Source organism: Ranitomeya variabilis, chromosome 6 (assembly GCF_051348905.1).
Source record: "Ranitomeya variabilis isolate aRanVar5 chromosome 6, aRanVar5.hap1, whole genome shotgun sequence".
Lineage (NCBI taxonomy): Eukaryota > Metazoa > Chordata > Amphibia > Anura > Dendrobatidae > Ranitomeya > Ranitomeya variabilis.
The window spans coordinates 134,272,668-134,288,501 of record NC_135237.1 but is presented as its reverse complement, the minus strand read 5'-3'; the positions used below and the strand labels follow the sequence as shown (position 1 = coordinate 134,288,501).

The 15,834-nt window shown below is 41.2% G+C and overlaps 1 protein-coding gene across 1 annotated transcript in view; it reads right to left on the bottom strand.

Annotated features, from left to right (window-relative positions):
• Nucleotides 1-337: 337 nt before the first annotated feature.
• Nucleotides 338-15,834, bottom strand: part of NEK11 (NIMA related kinase 11) — a 422,928-nt gene continuing 407,431 nt past the window's right edge. Inside the window, exon 16 of the mRNA XM_077269028.1 lies at nucleotides 338-688. Within this exon, the coding sequence (XP_077125143.1) occupies nucleotides 481-688 (208 nt within the window). The 3' untranslated portion in view covers nucleotides 338-480. The remainder of the gene's footprint in view (nucleotides 689-15,834) is intronic.

The following is a 15,834-nucleotide window of genomic DNA, read 5'->3' as shown; positions in this document are numbered from 1 at the left end:
CACTCACACTACATTACATGCGCATATACACACATTGGGAGGGCTTCTCAATTAAAGTACTTATGGATTGGCTTCAATACCTGTTGCAGCCTGTGGATATGAGAGATGCTGTGCTGTCAGAAAAAGAAAATTTGCTCCATTTCTTACTCTCATCAACCACTTTAATAAGAAACCAACGGCAAAGCATACTGCACATACTGTACACTTCTGACAATCTACTGCACACACGACAGGTCCCCATTACCTTCCTAACACACACTATTTATCTGTAATATTATGTAATACTGTTGTATCCAGTCATCCAAAGCAACATGTCAGAAATTTCAATATGTTCCTTTCCATAAATTCTCTTGTGAATGAAAAAATCTTTGACAGCACAAGACGTGCAGCTGTAATGTGCCGTCCAATCTGCAGCATGTGGAGATGGATCTCAGTAACACATGCCTGTAAGTGACTTTATTCCTCCGGGGGTAATTAATATCAGCATTTGTCCCGTCTTGGTGACGCTGCGGAGAGCTCTTCTTCAAAGTACAGAATCTGGTCCACCAGAAAACATTCACTTGCTCTGGAAACAAGAGTCTCCAGATGCTTCTTCACTTCTTTTTCACTGGTGTTATCTTGACGTGCCTTTTGGAGGTAATTGTAAACTTTTTCAAAGCATTTTTCTCCCATACTTTGTATGGCAGACCTACAAGACAAATCAAAGCAAAATATATTATCATGCTGCGTATCAAACATTTTTACATATGATTTACCCCGTACAAAATACCCAGCTGATATGTGAAAACCATCAGCAAGCAGAAAATGGATGTTATTATGGTTTTAATTTTTAGGTTCGGTTCTCTTATTCTAATATTTTATTGTGTACAAAAGAGAGCTATCCGTATTATATTGTCAGTCCTAATAACCCGTTAGTACACAGAACACAATACTGGTGGGTGCCAGGACTCCCAGGCAAAAAGTCCAATACTTGCCCAAAATCCAGACAAAAATTAGAAATGAAGGCAGCACTCCATATTTTGCAATGTGGAAAAAAGATGAACTTTATTCAGACCCACATGTCTGGGCGACATTTTGGCTCACACTGAGCCTTTCTCAAGCCAGGCTTGATCCCGGCGGCAGATATTATTACTGAAGTAAAGTTTTTATTTTATTTTTTGAGGATACTGTTTTAAATACAGGAGGCGGTCCTGTTACTGTGCAGAGCGACACTATGTCGCCTTTTTTTCTTCATCTAGTATAGTTTAGAAGTTGGGAAAAAACTAAGTAATGTGTTTTACAAGCGGTGCTCTAGCTAACTGTTATTTCCTGCAGAGAAGAGCCCTGGCTGGAAAAAGTGATGGTGGTCTGTACTGGATGAAGATGAAAAGCAAAGATGAAGGACTTCACCTAGAGATGTCACTTGTGAGTCAGTGTGTTACCTGTACACTGACACTATACACTGTATACTACATATAGCGGTCCTGTGTACAATGTCACCAGTGATCACTGTAGTACCTTTACACTGACACTACATACAGAGCTCCTGTGTATAATTTCATTGATCACAGTATAACCTGTACAATATATACAGCGCTCGTGTGTATAATGTCACTGTTGATCACTATATTACCTGTACAGTAGTACTGTATACAGAGTTCTTGTGTATAATGTCACCTGGATCACTGTATTACCTGTACACTATACATTGTATACAGATCTCCTGTGTATAATATCACCAGTGATGATCAGTGTATTAGTTATACACTATATACTATGTATATATAGAGCTCCTGTGTATAATTTCACCAATAATCACTGTATTACCTGTACACAGACACTGTATACCAAGTACAGATCTCCTTTGTATAATGGCACTTATGGTGATATTAGTACTGTGTTATTTTATTAATGGTCAGTATTGTGGTATTCAGCCACTGTGTGGTGGTAATATGTTGTCCGGCCATGGTGTGGTGGTATTTGTTCTTTGTATGTGGTATTACTGGTCACCATGTGGTGGCAATATGTGATCTGGACATGGTGCGGTGGTATTTGTCCCTTGTATGTGATACTATTCGGTCACTGTGGTGGTAATATGGGGTCTAAACATGGTGTGGCGGTATTTGCTCCTTGTATGTGGTATTATAGGTCTCCATGTGGTGGTAATATGGTGTCTGGTCATGGTGCGGTGGTATTTGTCCCTTGTATATGATATTATTGGTCATTTTAAAAATTGTAAAATAAATAAAAATATACCTAAATTGTATTGGATACTTTACCAAATGATTAATAGGATAGAGTAGAGTAGAGCTGAGCTAAAAGAGTCTACCTTGCCATGGTGGCAGCTTAAAAAAATCTTTTGGCCAAAACAAAAGCTGCCGGCTATATGTGTGATCTGGTGATGGGAACTGTTAATGTGCGATTGGTGAGAAGTGGAGTTTTTCCAAGAGAGAGAGAGGTGAGGTTGTGGACAGTTGGAGGGGTGGAGCCTGGGCGGAGTCTCAGGGGGCCCAGAAAGTTTTGCCAGTATGGGGCCCCGAAATTCCTAGTGGCAGCCCTGTGGTGCAGCAGAGCTGGAGGAAGAAGAGGACATAAATTTTACTAATTACTATATGGGGAGAAAATATTGTGGGCAGTGCAACAATCAAGAAGAGGAGGGACAGAAGACGGCGCATAGGCAGTGCATGAAAGAGGGAGCCCCAGTTTCTACCTGCTCTGAGTACTGTAGTTCTTGAGTAGAAGGAGCAAAGTTCTGCCCCCACTTCTTATGATCTATTTCTAGAGGAGAGAGACACCTGGTAATTGGTACTTTACAGCATAATCAAAATGTTTTACAATTAAATTTATTTTCAATTTTACTCTTTAATACACTGACATTCAAATTGAGATACAATTATTCATTATTTAATGAATAAAAAAAAATTGAAATGAAAATATTACGGTACTTAAAAGGTTATTCTCAAGTTCTTAAATTTCTTTAAATAGTTAGACAGTATAAAAATAAGCAAGTTTGCATTTGACTTTCTAATTTATCTGCTCTAATTCTCCTGCAATTACAGGTTTTATCTTTTATAGTGTGCAGCTGGTTTCCATGGAGTGCGCAGTAGTTACATTCCAGGAGAGGGGTTAACTCTTAATATAATAGTCCGCTCTCAAGAGACCATTGATTGCTATACAATAGTTAGCGGTTATCACCTTCCTCTCCCTCTCATCTTCTGAAGAGATGCAGCTATAAATCACCAGTTTTCAAAGCAGGCCTGTTAATCTTGGCTTTCTGCTCTTGCTGTCCAGAGCCGAGCAGGCACTTTTCAAATGCCTTGTTATCTTTATAAGTAAATATAGTGATAACAGTAATATTCTTTATAACAAACCACTTTGGCTGAATGTGTTACAGCACAACTTGTGCTGAGCGCTTTAGTTCTACATATCTACAGTTCTACTTTTCACCAGAACTCTCACTCGAGGATGAGAGCCAGCCCTGCCAGCGACTCTGAAGTAAGGAAAATAGGGAGCATGCAACTTGACTACAATACCCTTTTGAAAAACTGAATATCTGTAGGAATGCACATGTAGCCTTTCTTAAACCATCACAACAGAAAGATATCACAATGCAGAATGTTCAGTTTTATGACTTTTAATACAACAAAAGCCATTGAATTTGTGTAGTTTTGTGTTCAAGTACACATTTCTGCATCAGGATATCTTTCTGATGTTTTTTATTTTAAGACAGGCTGCATCTGCAAGTGAAATGAACATATCTCAGTCCTGGATTTGTGCCATTCGGCTATACATAGAAGTAAAGTTTTTGAAATGTAGAGATGGCGAGCATTGGATTATGTTTTAAGTAATGGAGACATATTATAATATGGATGGCAACAAGCAACCAATGTATACACAAGCAAAACACATAACATAGCGCCTATAAATTGTTCAAGCTAGTACTTATATAAGAAGCAGTTTCATTGACATTTGGCAGAGCTCAGCGGGTAAAGCCCTTAAGAATTCTCGTTCTGCCCTTAGCATACCTTAGGCAAATTATGTTGTCTTTCAGTAAGTAACTACGGTCACTAAACAAGCCAAGAACAGTTGGCAGCGAAGATAGATTTGATGTACTATAGAGGAAAAAGGTAAATGCAGATCACCAATCATATAAAAAAAGAATTATGCATCTAATGTCCAGAATCATCAAGATATTTCATTCCCCAGGGACACAAAGAAACAGATTGTACTTAGATAATGAGCATATGCTATGGACAACAAAGACATGAAATTAGACAGCAGAGGATGCAAGGACAACTAATCATTTCTGTCTGTAAGGAAAATCATCTTGGTTTAACAAATGTGTCCACATAGCCAACATGCAGGATAAATTATGAATTAGTTAAAAATAAAGCAATACATTCTATTTAAAGGGGTTGTCCACTACTTGGATAACCATTTCTGAATCCATATATTTCCCCCCAATCAGCGCTGGCTTCACTCTCCCCTCCTTTGGACAAATCAAGACATCGAAAGGAAGTGAGAGCTGATGCTGTTCTCTCCCTTTCTCCAGATGCCCATAGGAGAGGAGAGTGAAGCCAGCACTGATTGGCTGCAGGGATCATGTGGCATAACGATGTCATGTGAGCCCCAGGGGAGCCAGTGGTAACACTGCTGGAATGGCGCCATCACCTGAGATGTGCAAAAGTGTTGTTATTTTATTGGGGGGGAAATATAGGGATTCAGAAAGCATTGTCAGAGTAGAGGACAACTACTGTAATCAAATAACTTGATACAATAAAACATTCAATAGGCACACTACAATAAATAAAAGCAAATATATTACTATCACTATGTTTATTAGTACTATTATTATTAGTTATGGTGATATTTTTGCATTTATTTATTGGAGTGTGACTACACATAGTGTTTTTATTGCATAAGTTTATTTGATGCTAACCACAGGATAAATGTGCAACAAAAAATATTACTTTAATACTACTGGTGTACTTGACCTTGTTTTTTTTACATTCTCTTTAAATCTCTTTAGAACAGATATTTTGGTCATCTCAAATAAACGATTTCATAGAGCAGATGTGGACAAAGTGCAGCCTGCAAGTCATATGTGGTCCATTGGCTGTTCTCGTGCAGCCTGAAGACCGAGTCAACCAGAGGCCTTTATGCACAGGCGTCCCGCACCACATGCTCAGTGTCTCACTTTCACTGCTGTCTGTACTCTTGGGTTACAATACAAATACCAGTGAAATCAATGATGGATCAGGGAACTGATAGCTTCCTCTTCCACCATTGGGTCTGTGCATCTGAGAGCGCAGCAAGCGCAATTACGGGTTGAGGTTGGAATACATACACTAAATGTCCCTTGTGATGTTGCTCGACAATTAAGGATAGCACTTCCAACATAACGTATATCACCAAAAAACAGGGAAGGTGACAAAATCCCAGGAAAAAAGAAGTTAATTCCAAAATCCAAGAACTATATATACAGTACAGACCAAAAGTTTGGACACACCTTCTCATTTAAAGATTTTTCTGTATTTTCATGACTATGAAAATTGTACATTCACACTGAAGGCATCAAAACTATGAATTAGCACATGTGGAATTATATACTTAACGAAAAAGTGTGAAACAACTGAAATTATGTCTTATATTCTAGGTTCTTCAAAGTAGCCACCTTTTGCTTTGATGACTGCTTTGCACACTCTTGGCATTCTCTTGATGAGCTTCAAGAGGTAGTCACCGGGAATGGTCTTCCAACAATCTTGAAGGAGTTCCCAGAGATGCTTAGCAATTGTTGGCCCTTTTGCCTTCACTCCGCAGTCCAGCTCACCCCAAAACATCTCGATTGGGTTCAGGTCTGGTGACTGTGGAGGCCAGGTCATCTGGCGTAGCACCCCATCACTCTCCTTCTTGGTCAAATAGCCCTGACATAGCCCGGAAGTGTGTTTGGGTTCATTGTCCTGTTGAAAAATAAATGATGCAAACCGGATGGAATAGCATGCCGCTGCAAGATGCTGTGGTAGCCATGCTGGTTCAGTATGCCTTCAATTTTGAATAAATCCCAACAGTGTCACCAGCAAAGCACCACCACACCATCACACCTCCTCCTCCATGCTTCACGGTGGGAACCAGGCATGTAGAGTCCATCCGTTCACCTTTTCTGCATCGCACAAAGACACGGTGGTTGGAACCAAAGATCTCAAATTTGGACTCATCAGACCAAAGCACAGATTTCCACTGGTCTAATGTCCATTCCTTGGGTTCTTTAGCCCAAACAAGTCTTTTCTGCTTGTTGCCTGTCCTTAGCAGTGGTTTCCTAGCAGCTATTTTACCATGAAGGCCTGCTGCACAAAGTCACCTCTTAACAGTTGTTGTAGATATGTGTCTGCTGCTAGAACTCTGTGTGGCATTGACCTGGTCTCTAATCTGAACTGCTGTTAACCTGCGATTTCTGAGGCTGGTGACTTTGATAAACTTATCCTCAGAAGCAGAGGTGACTCTTGGTCTTCCTTTCCTGGGGCGGTCCTACTGTGAGCCAGTTTCTTTGTAGCGCTTGATGGTTTTTGCCACTGCACTTGGGGACACTTTCAAAGTTTTCCCAATTTTTTGGACTGACTGACATTCATTTCTTAAAGCAATGATGGCCACTCGTTTTTCTTTACTTAGCTGCTTTTTTCTTGCCATAATACAAATTCTAACAGTCTATTCAGTAGGACTATCAGCTGTGTATCCACCAGACTTCTGCACAACACAACTGATGGTCCCAACCCCATTTATAAGGCAAGAAATCCCACTTATTAAACCTGACAGGGCACACCTGTGAAGTGAAAACCATTCCTGGTGACTACCTCTTGAAGCTCATCAAGAGAATGCCAAGAGTGTGCAAAGCAGTCATCAAAGCAAAAGGTGGCTACTTTGAAGAACCTAGAATCTATATATATAATTGTCTAAGGTCCACTTCCATCTGTTTGTCTGTAGCGGAAATCCCACAACGCTGATTGGTCGCACCCGGCCGGCCACGAGCAATCAGTGATATTGGGGCGGGATTTAAACACCGCTTCACTTTTTAGTATTGATGCTGCCTATGCAGCATCAATAGTAAAAAGATCTAATGTTAAAAATAATTTAAAAAATAATAAATCGTCATATTCTCACCTTCCGGCGTCCCCGGCAGCTTTTCCCGCTCCTTGCGATGCTCCGGTCCCAGTAATGCTTTGCTGTAATGACCCTAGATGACATAGAGGTCTCGCAAGACCGCTACATCATCATGGGTTATTGCCGCAAAGCATCACTGGGAACGGACCTGGCGGGAGCATCGCTAAAGGCCTGGGCTGGATCCGGGGGCTGCCGGAAGGTGAGTATATAACTATTTTTATTTTAATTCTTTTTTTAATCATGAGGCATCCTCATTCACACGGGTATAGATATTAGTCCCGCTATACATGCAGTCTAAAAAGTAATGGCTGTCTGCGCGTCTCCCGATGTAAACAGGGAATGTGCAGCCACAATAAGCAAATGCTGTGCAATATACTATGTGGGCCGTGCTATATACTACGTGGGCTGTGTTATATACTATGTGGGCTGTGTTATATACTACGTGGGCTGTGTTATATACTACATGACTGTGCTATATACTGCGTGGGCTGTGTTATATACTGCGTGGCCTGTGCTATATAATATGTGGGCTGTGTTATATACTACGTGACTGTGCTATATACTGCGTGGGCTGTGTTATATACTGCGTGGCCTGTGCTATATACTACGTGGGCTGTGTTATATACTACGTGGGCTGTGTTATATACTATGTGGGCTGTGCTATATACTATGTGGGCTGTGCTATATACTACGTGGCTGTGCAATATACTACGTGGCTGTGCTATATACTACGTGGGCTGTGTTATATACTATGTGGGCTGTGTTATATGCTATGTGGCTGTGCTATATATTATGTGGCTGTGTTGCATACTACGTGGCTGCGCTATATACTGCGTGGGCTGTGTTATATACTGCGTGGCCTGTACTATATACTACGTGGGCTGTGTTATATACTACGTGGGCTGTGTTATATGCTATGTGGGCTGTGCAATATACTACATGGCTGTGTTATATGCTACGTGCCGGCCGGCCGAATCCTGTGTATTCATTGCATTATTCTTAAATCTTCATAAATAAACTACATACATATTCTAGAATACCCGATGCGTTAGAATCAGGCCACCATCTAGTATAAGACATAATTTCAGTTGGTTCACACTTTTTTGTTAAGTATATAATTCCTCATGTGTTAATTCATAGTTTTGATGCCTTCAGTGTGAATATACAACTTTCCTAGTCATGAAAAACTTTAAATGAGAAGGTGTATCCAAACTTTTGGTCTGTACTGTATATATATATATATATATATATATATATATATATATATATATATATATATACATATATACACTCACCGGCCACTTTATTAGGTACACCATGCTAGCAACGGGTTGGACCCCCTTTTGCCTTCAGAACTGCCTCAATTCTTCGTGGCATAGATTCAACAAGGTGCTGGAAGCATTCCTCAGAGATTTTGGTCCATATTGACATGATGGCATCACACAGTTGCCGCAGATTTGTCGGCTGCACATCCCAAAGATGCTCCATACAAGGCAGGATGGATCCATGCTTTCATGTTGTTTACGCCAAATTCTGACCCTACCATCCGAATGTCGCAGCAGAAATCGAGACTCATCAGACCAAGCAACGTTTTTCCAATCTTCTACTGTCCAATTTCGATGAGCTTGTACAAATTGTAGCCTCAGTTTCCTGTTCTTAGCTGAAAGGAGTGGTACCCGGTGTGGTCTTCTGCTGCTGTAGCCCATCTGCCTCAAAGTTCGACGCACTGTGCGTTCAGAGATGCTCTTAGGCCTACCTTGGTTGTAACGGGTGGCGATTTGAGTCACTGTTGCCTTTCTATCAGCTCGAACCAGTCTGCACATTCTCCTCTGACCTCTGGCATCAACAAGGCATTTCCGCCCACAGAACTGCCGCTCACTGGATTTTTTTTCTTTTTCGGACCATTCTCTGTAAACCCTAGAGATGGTTGTGCGTGAAAATCCCAGTAGATCAGCAGTTTCTGAAATACTCAGACCAGCCCTTCTGGCACCAACAACCATGCCACGTTCAAAGGCACTCAAATCACCTTTCTTCCCCATACTGATGCTCGGTTTGAACTGCAGGAGATTGTCTTGACCATGTCTACATGCCTAAATGCACTGAGTTGCCGCCATGTGATTGGCTGATTAGAAATTAAGTGTTAACAAGAAGTTGGACAGGTGTACCTAATAAAGTGGCCAGTGAGTGTATATATATATATATATATATATATATATATATATATATATATATATATATATATATATATATATAAGTAAAAAAGGAAGACAGCACAAAAAAATGAAAAAAGTGGCTTGAAAAAGGTTACCATATGCGAAATGTTGCCATGCACATTTTTTTGTGCTGTTTTCCTTTTTTACTCTTATTATTGGAAGCCATTGGATCATTGGTTTGGAAAGAGCTGCACGACAACTGTGGTAATATTGGATGCTGTTCCAATTTTAACTTATATATATATATACTGTATATATATTACATTTATATTAAATACATCAATAAATAGGATAAAAACATTAAAACAAAGGTGCCTCATAGAACAGGGACTGTGGTAAGTGCCTGATGGTTGGTATAATAAAGCCACACAACCAAGGAGTGCAAGACATAGAAATTGCGCTTGTATGTCAATACAGTAAACTCAATTTCTCATGAACCATACATGTAATGTGGAATATAAGTGCAGCACGAAGTGGTACAATAAAAAATTGAGTTAGTATTAGCAGAAATAATGGGGTTACTATCAGCTGTAGAGCTAATATGTTAGCACCGTGTCCCTCCACCCCATTTCTACTCACTTCTTTTTTCTTGTGATTTAGTCACCTTCCCCAGTTTATGGTGATGTCATTTCATTACTGCCCATAAGGTTGTGTGGGATGCATCATACTGTGCATGAGGGCTGTGCAGGGGACATCATACTGCACATGGGGGCTTTGTGGGGGACATCATATCGTGCATGCAGACTGTGTAGGGGACATCATATTGCACATGGGGCTGTGTGGAAGATATCATGGGTACTATGTGGGGACCATCATACTGCACATAGGGACTTTGTAGGGACAAAATTCTGCATGGTATTCTTTGGGGACATAATACTATGTGAGGGGGCTGTGTGGTGACATAATACTGTGTAATGGAGCTGCGTGGGGACTTCATTCTGCATGGGGCTGTGTGAGGACATAATACTGTGTAAGGCTACTGTGAAGGGACATCATTCTGCATTGCAGCTGTGTGGGGACATAATTGTCATGCCCTCAGCCGCAGGCCCAGTCTCCGCTGTGCAGGGAGACCGGCGCCTATCACACAGCCTTACTCACCCTGTCCGTGGCTCCAGACGATCAGCGGCTTCTTTCTCTGCTAGGAACCTGCATCCTCTTGGCAGGTCTCCTGGAAATGCTCTTAGGAGCCGCGCCCTGCTTCCTGCACATACTTGAAACAGCAGGACACCTGTTCGCTATTAGGGCTGTCTGTGTTGTGATGCTCTGTGTATAAAAAGCACCCTCCCCTTAAGGGAGGTGCTTGGGCAATGTGTTCATTCCATTGTTTGTGGCCTTCTGCTCAGGCCACACTCTGCTGTGCTCTGCTCTGTATAGTTTTAATTTTGGTTGCTAATCCCTCTGTCTCCTCAGTATCCTCCGCTGGCAGTTCTCTATTCTGGATCCTCCTGGACTCTCCGGTTTCCACTCCAGGCTGGCTAAGCTGCTCCTCACTGAACCATCCAGATTTGGCTGCCGGCTGGATCAGCCTTTCCAAAAACTTCACAGAGCTTCCAGGATCCTCTTCATTGACTGAGCCTGAGTTCCATTATCTTGTTTATACGGTCTGTACGGGTCGTCCCTCTGGTCCGGGTACTGCGGCATTTTGGCCATCTGGTGTTGTGACGGGGGAATCCCTGTATAGGGTACACCTTGCCCGGTTCTCCACTACATGGTTCTGTGTTGTGGTCCAGAGGGTTCTTCTCTCAGGCACCTCTTTCTGTTTGTTTTTCATTTAAATAAATACCTTTGCTTTTTGGAAGCACATTCTCCTGTCTCTTGTGTACCGGGTATACAGCTACCACTGCTTCATCAGTGGTCTAGTGAGTCCACTATATTTCCCCACGCCCTGTGGGCGTTACAATAATACTGTTTAAGGTGGCTGTGTGGGGACATTGTATTGTGCAAAGGGGGGACATCATACTGCGCATGAGGGCTTTGTGAGAACATTATACTGCACATGGGAGATTTATGGTGGATATCATACTGCACATGAAAGATTTATGGGAGACATCATATTGCGCATGGGGCTGTGTAAGAACATACTGCACATGGGAGATTTGTGGGGTATATAATATAGCGCATGCAGTATTTGTGGGAGACATCATATTGCACATGCAGGGTGTGTGGGGGACATCATATTGCACATGGGGGCTGTTGGGAACATCATAGCGCACATGGGATTGTGTGGGAGACATCATACTGCGCATGAGCACTACTTGGGGAACATCATACTGCGCATAGGGGTTCAGTAGGAACATATTTCTGAATGGGGGCTGTGTGGGGACATAAAACTATGTGAGGGGGCTGTATGGGGACATAATACTGTGAAAGGGAGCTGTGAGGGGACATCATTCTGAATAGGGGCTGTGTGGGAACATAATACTCTGTAAGGCTACCATGCAGGGACATCATTGTGCATTTGGGCTGTGTAGGGACATAATACTGTGTAAGTGGCAGTGTTGGGACATTACACTGTGCCAGGTGGCTGTGTGGCAACATTATACTGTGTAAGGGGGCTGTGTAATGGGGCTCTGTGGGAACATCATATTTTGTGTGGGGACTGTAAGAGATATACTACTGTGTAGGGAGGCTGTGTGGAGACATCATACTGTGTAGGTGGCTGTGTGGGTACATAACACTGTTTATTGAGGCTGTGTGGATACATAATACTGTGTAAGGGGCTCTGAGTGGAGACCATAATGTTTGGGGGCATCTTACTGTTTTAGGGTCTGTGTGGTGATATCATACTATGTTGGGACAAAATACTGAGTGTCGAGACTGTGGGAGCATCATATTGTTTTGGGAGCTGTTGTTCAAGATATAAGGACTGAATAACAGAAGTAGTAGGATTTACCACTTTATATAAACTTTATAAAAAGCAGTGAAGACCCCAATACCTGTCATTATGATCATCTTGTGAAAGTCAGCCTATGGATGACTTTCAAAGGAGATCATGATTTTAGCTACAGTTATGCTCAAAAGTTTACATACCCTGGCAGAATTTTTGCTTTCTTGGCCTTTTTCAGAGAATGAGTGATAACATCAAAAGTTTTTCTCTACTCATGGTTAGTGGTTGGGTGAAGCCATTAATTGTTAAAGGGACTCTGTCACCTGAATTTGGAGGGAACAATTTTCAGGCATATGGGCGGGGTTTTCGGGTGTTTGATTCACCCTTTCCTTACCCGCTGGCTGCATGCTGGCTGCAATATTGGATTGAAGTTCATTCTCTGTCCTCCGTAGTACATGCCGCACAAGGCAATCTTCAATGAGAATGAACTTCAATCCAATATTGCAGCCAGCATGCAGCCAGCGGGTAAGGAAAGGGTGAATCAAACACCCGAAAACCCGTCCCATATGACTGAAAATTGTTCCCTCCAAATTCAGGTGACAGAGTCCCTTTACAATACTGTGTTTTCTCTTTTTACATCATAATGACAACCCAAAACATCCAAATGACTCTGATCAAAAGTACACATACCCTGATGATTTTGGCCTGATAACATGCACAGAAGTTGACACGAATGGGTTTGAATGGCTACTAAAGGTAACATCCTCACATGTGACCTGTTTGCTTGTAATCAGTGTGTGTACATAAAAGTTGAGTGAGTTTCTGGGATCCAGACTCTTCAATCTTTCATCCAGCCACTGATGTTCTGGATTGTGAGTCATGGGGAAAGCAAAAGAATTGTCAACGGATCTACGGGAAGAGGTAGTTGAACAGTATAAAACAGGAAAGGGATACAAAAAGATATCCAAGGAATAGATAATGCCAGTCAGCAGCGTTCAAACTGTGATTAACAAATGGAAAATCAGGGGCATCCACAACTGCCAGGAACATTGTTCGGGATGCAAAGAAAAACTCACAAATAACATCAGCTGAAATACTGGACTCTCTGAAATCTAGCAGTGTGGCTGTTTCAAGATGCACAATAAGGAGGCACTTGAAGAAAAATAGGCTGCATGGTTGAGTCACCAGTAAAAAGCCATTACTGTGCAAATACCACAAATTATCTCACCTACAATATGCAAAACAGCACAGAGACAAGCCTCAAAATGTCCGGAACAAGGTAATTTGGAGTGAGTGATGAGACCAAAATTTAACTTTTTGGCCACAACCATAAACGTTACATTTGGAGAGCGGTCAACAAGGCCTATGATGAAAGTAACACCATTCCTACTATAAAGCACGGAGGAGGATCAATGATGTTTTGGGGATGTGTGAGCTACAAAGGCATAGGAGATTTGGTCAAAGTTGAAGTAAAGATGAATGCAGCATGTTATCAGCAAATACTGGAGGCAAGCAATCATCAGACTGGAAGCTGCGCATGGGACCTCGTTGGATATTCCGATGATCCAAAACACAAAACCAAGTCAACCTGTCATTGGCTACAACAGAACAAAGTGAAGGTTCTGGAGTGGCCATCTCAGTCTCCTGACCTCAATATCCTTAAGCTACTCTGGGGAGATCTCAAGTGTGCGGTTCATACTAACCAGCCCAGGAATTTACAGGAACTGGAGGCTTTTTAACAAGAAGAGTGGGCAGCTTAACCATCTGAGAAAATAAAGAACCTCATCCACAACTACCACAAAAGACTTCAAGCTGTCATTGATGTTAGAGGGGGCAATACACTGTATTAAGAGATGGGGGTATGTGAACTTTTGATCATGGTCATTTGGATGTTTTGGGTAGTCATTATGATTTAAAAAGAGAAAACACAGTATTTCCATTCAATTTTCCATCCAATATTTTTTCACCAGTTAAGAAAACAATTTAAAAAACTCTCAAAATGAAATCAAGAATCTGATTATTAGCTAAGGGTTACAATTGCAGTTTTCATTGGCACTATTTTTGATACATCTAAAAAGTTGTGACTAGAATTCATGACAGTGATTTACAGGATCCTGGTTAGGGGTCAGTGGCCCACAGGGTTAGCATCCCACTATCTGCCGTTGGCATTACATTGCAACGCGATGTTGCGGGTTCCTAATTAACATAAGATGCAATGGGAATAATGTCGATAGTATGAGATTTGAAGTGCTGAGGTCTGACAGCCACTACCAAAGTGTCCACTGGACCAGGGTCTGCAGAATCTTTTTGCTCTATTCTAGTTGTAACTATTTCTTCTCTAATGAAGCAGAATATTGAAGTCATCATGCCTCCTTCTCTTACAAAGCCATTGACTTATTAAAAAAAATACACTCTTATGCGGTTGTTAGGGGTATGCTACCTTACTAAAATTAATCACTTTGTTTTTATTATGGCGTTAAAATAACTGGAGATATTCCTGCAACATGTGTCTTCCAATCAGATTAATGCCATGACCACGGAATAAAATGAGCTGAAATACGAGGCAGGGCAACTATTGAAATGGAAAGTTGAAAGTGACTGGAGTGGAAATAAACCATATCATGCCAATAACTAATATATGGATATACTTAGATGTAAATCATACAAATTATGCTGGTTCTTAATATTAGGGTTTCAGAGTGTTCTTTTTCTAAACGTTCTGAGCAGTTGGAAAGATTATCTGCTTTCCTTTAAAGTCACTTTCAAAGCCAGTAATTAAGCTGTGACCTCAGAGGCAAATGTTGATTTAATATGCACATGAAAATTACAATTCTGACAGCTAATCAGTGCCAAGAGACGCCCAGGCTTAACGGCAGCCAGCAGCAAAGCAGGTGGTATAAATATAAACATCTGCCATATTGGTGGTAGAAGGGACATTTAGGCTAGCAAGACGTTGTCCTGCTAAAATGCAGATTTGTTTAAGGGCTATAGGCAATGTGTATGTCTATTATGTTTAAAAAAAAAAAAGGCAATAATTACCATAATAATAATACAATGTAATACATATACTAATTATTTAGAAAAATACTTTTGAACAAAAAGTTTTTACCAAAATGTAATGAGCATTCATTACAGATTAATTTGCCTAGATCATGTTGCTTGTGACCGAGACCTGTAAAGTTTACATTTTTCAGCATCTGGGGTTGTGTAATGGCTTATTTCTTGCGTCCTGAGCTGACGTTTTTGTTGATACCATTTTAGGGTACATAGGATATTTTGATCACCTCTCTTTAACTTTTATTGCAATGTTGCAGCGGCCAAAAAACTTAATTCTGACGTTTTGATTTTTTTTCTCATTACGCTGTTTAGACTAAGTGCACACGCTGCGGAATTGCCACGGAAATTTCAGCGGCAATTCCGCAACTCCTGCCGCGGGTATATCGCATGCGGAATTGGCATGCATATTCCCGCTAAACACTAGCGTTTTGCAAGCGCACTTAGCTTGCAGAATGCTAGCGTTTTCCAAGCGATCTGTAGCATCGCTTGGAAAACTGATTGACAGGTTGGTCACACTCGTCAAACATAGTGTTTGACAAGTGTGACCAACTTTTTACTATTGATGCTGCCTATGCAGCATCAATAGTAAAAAGGTCTAATGTT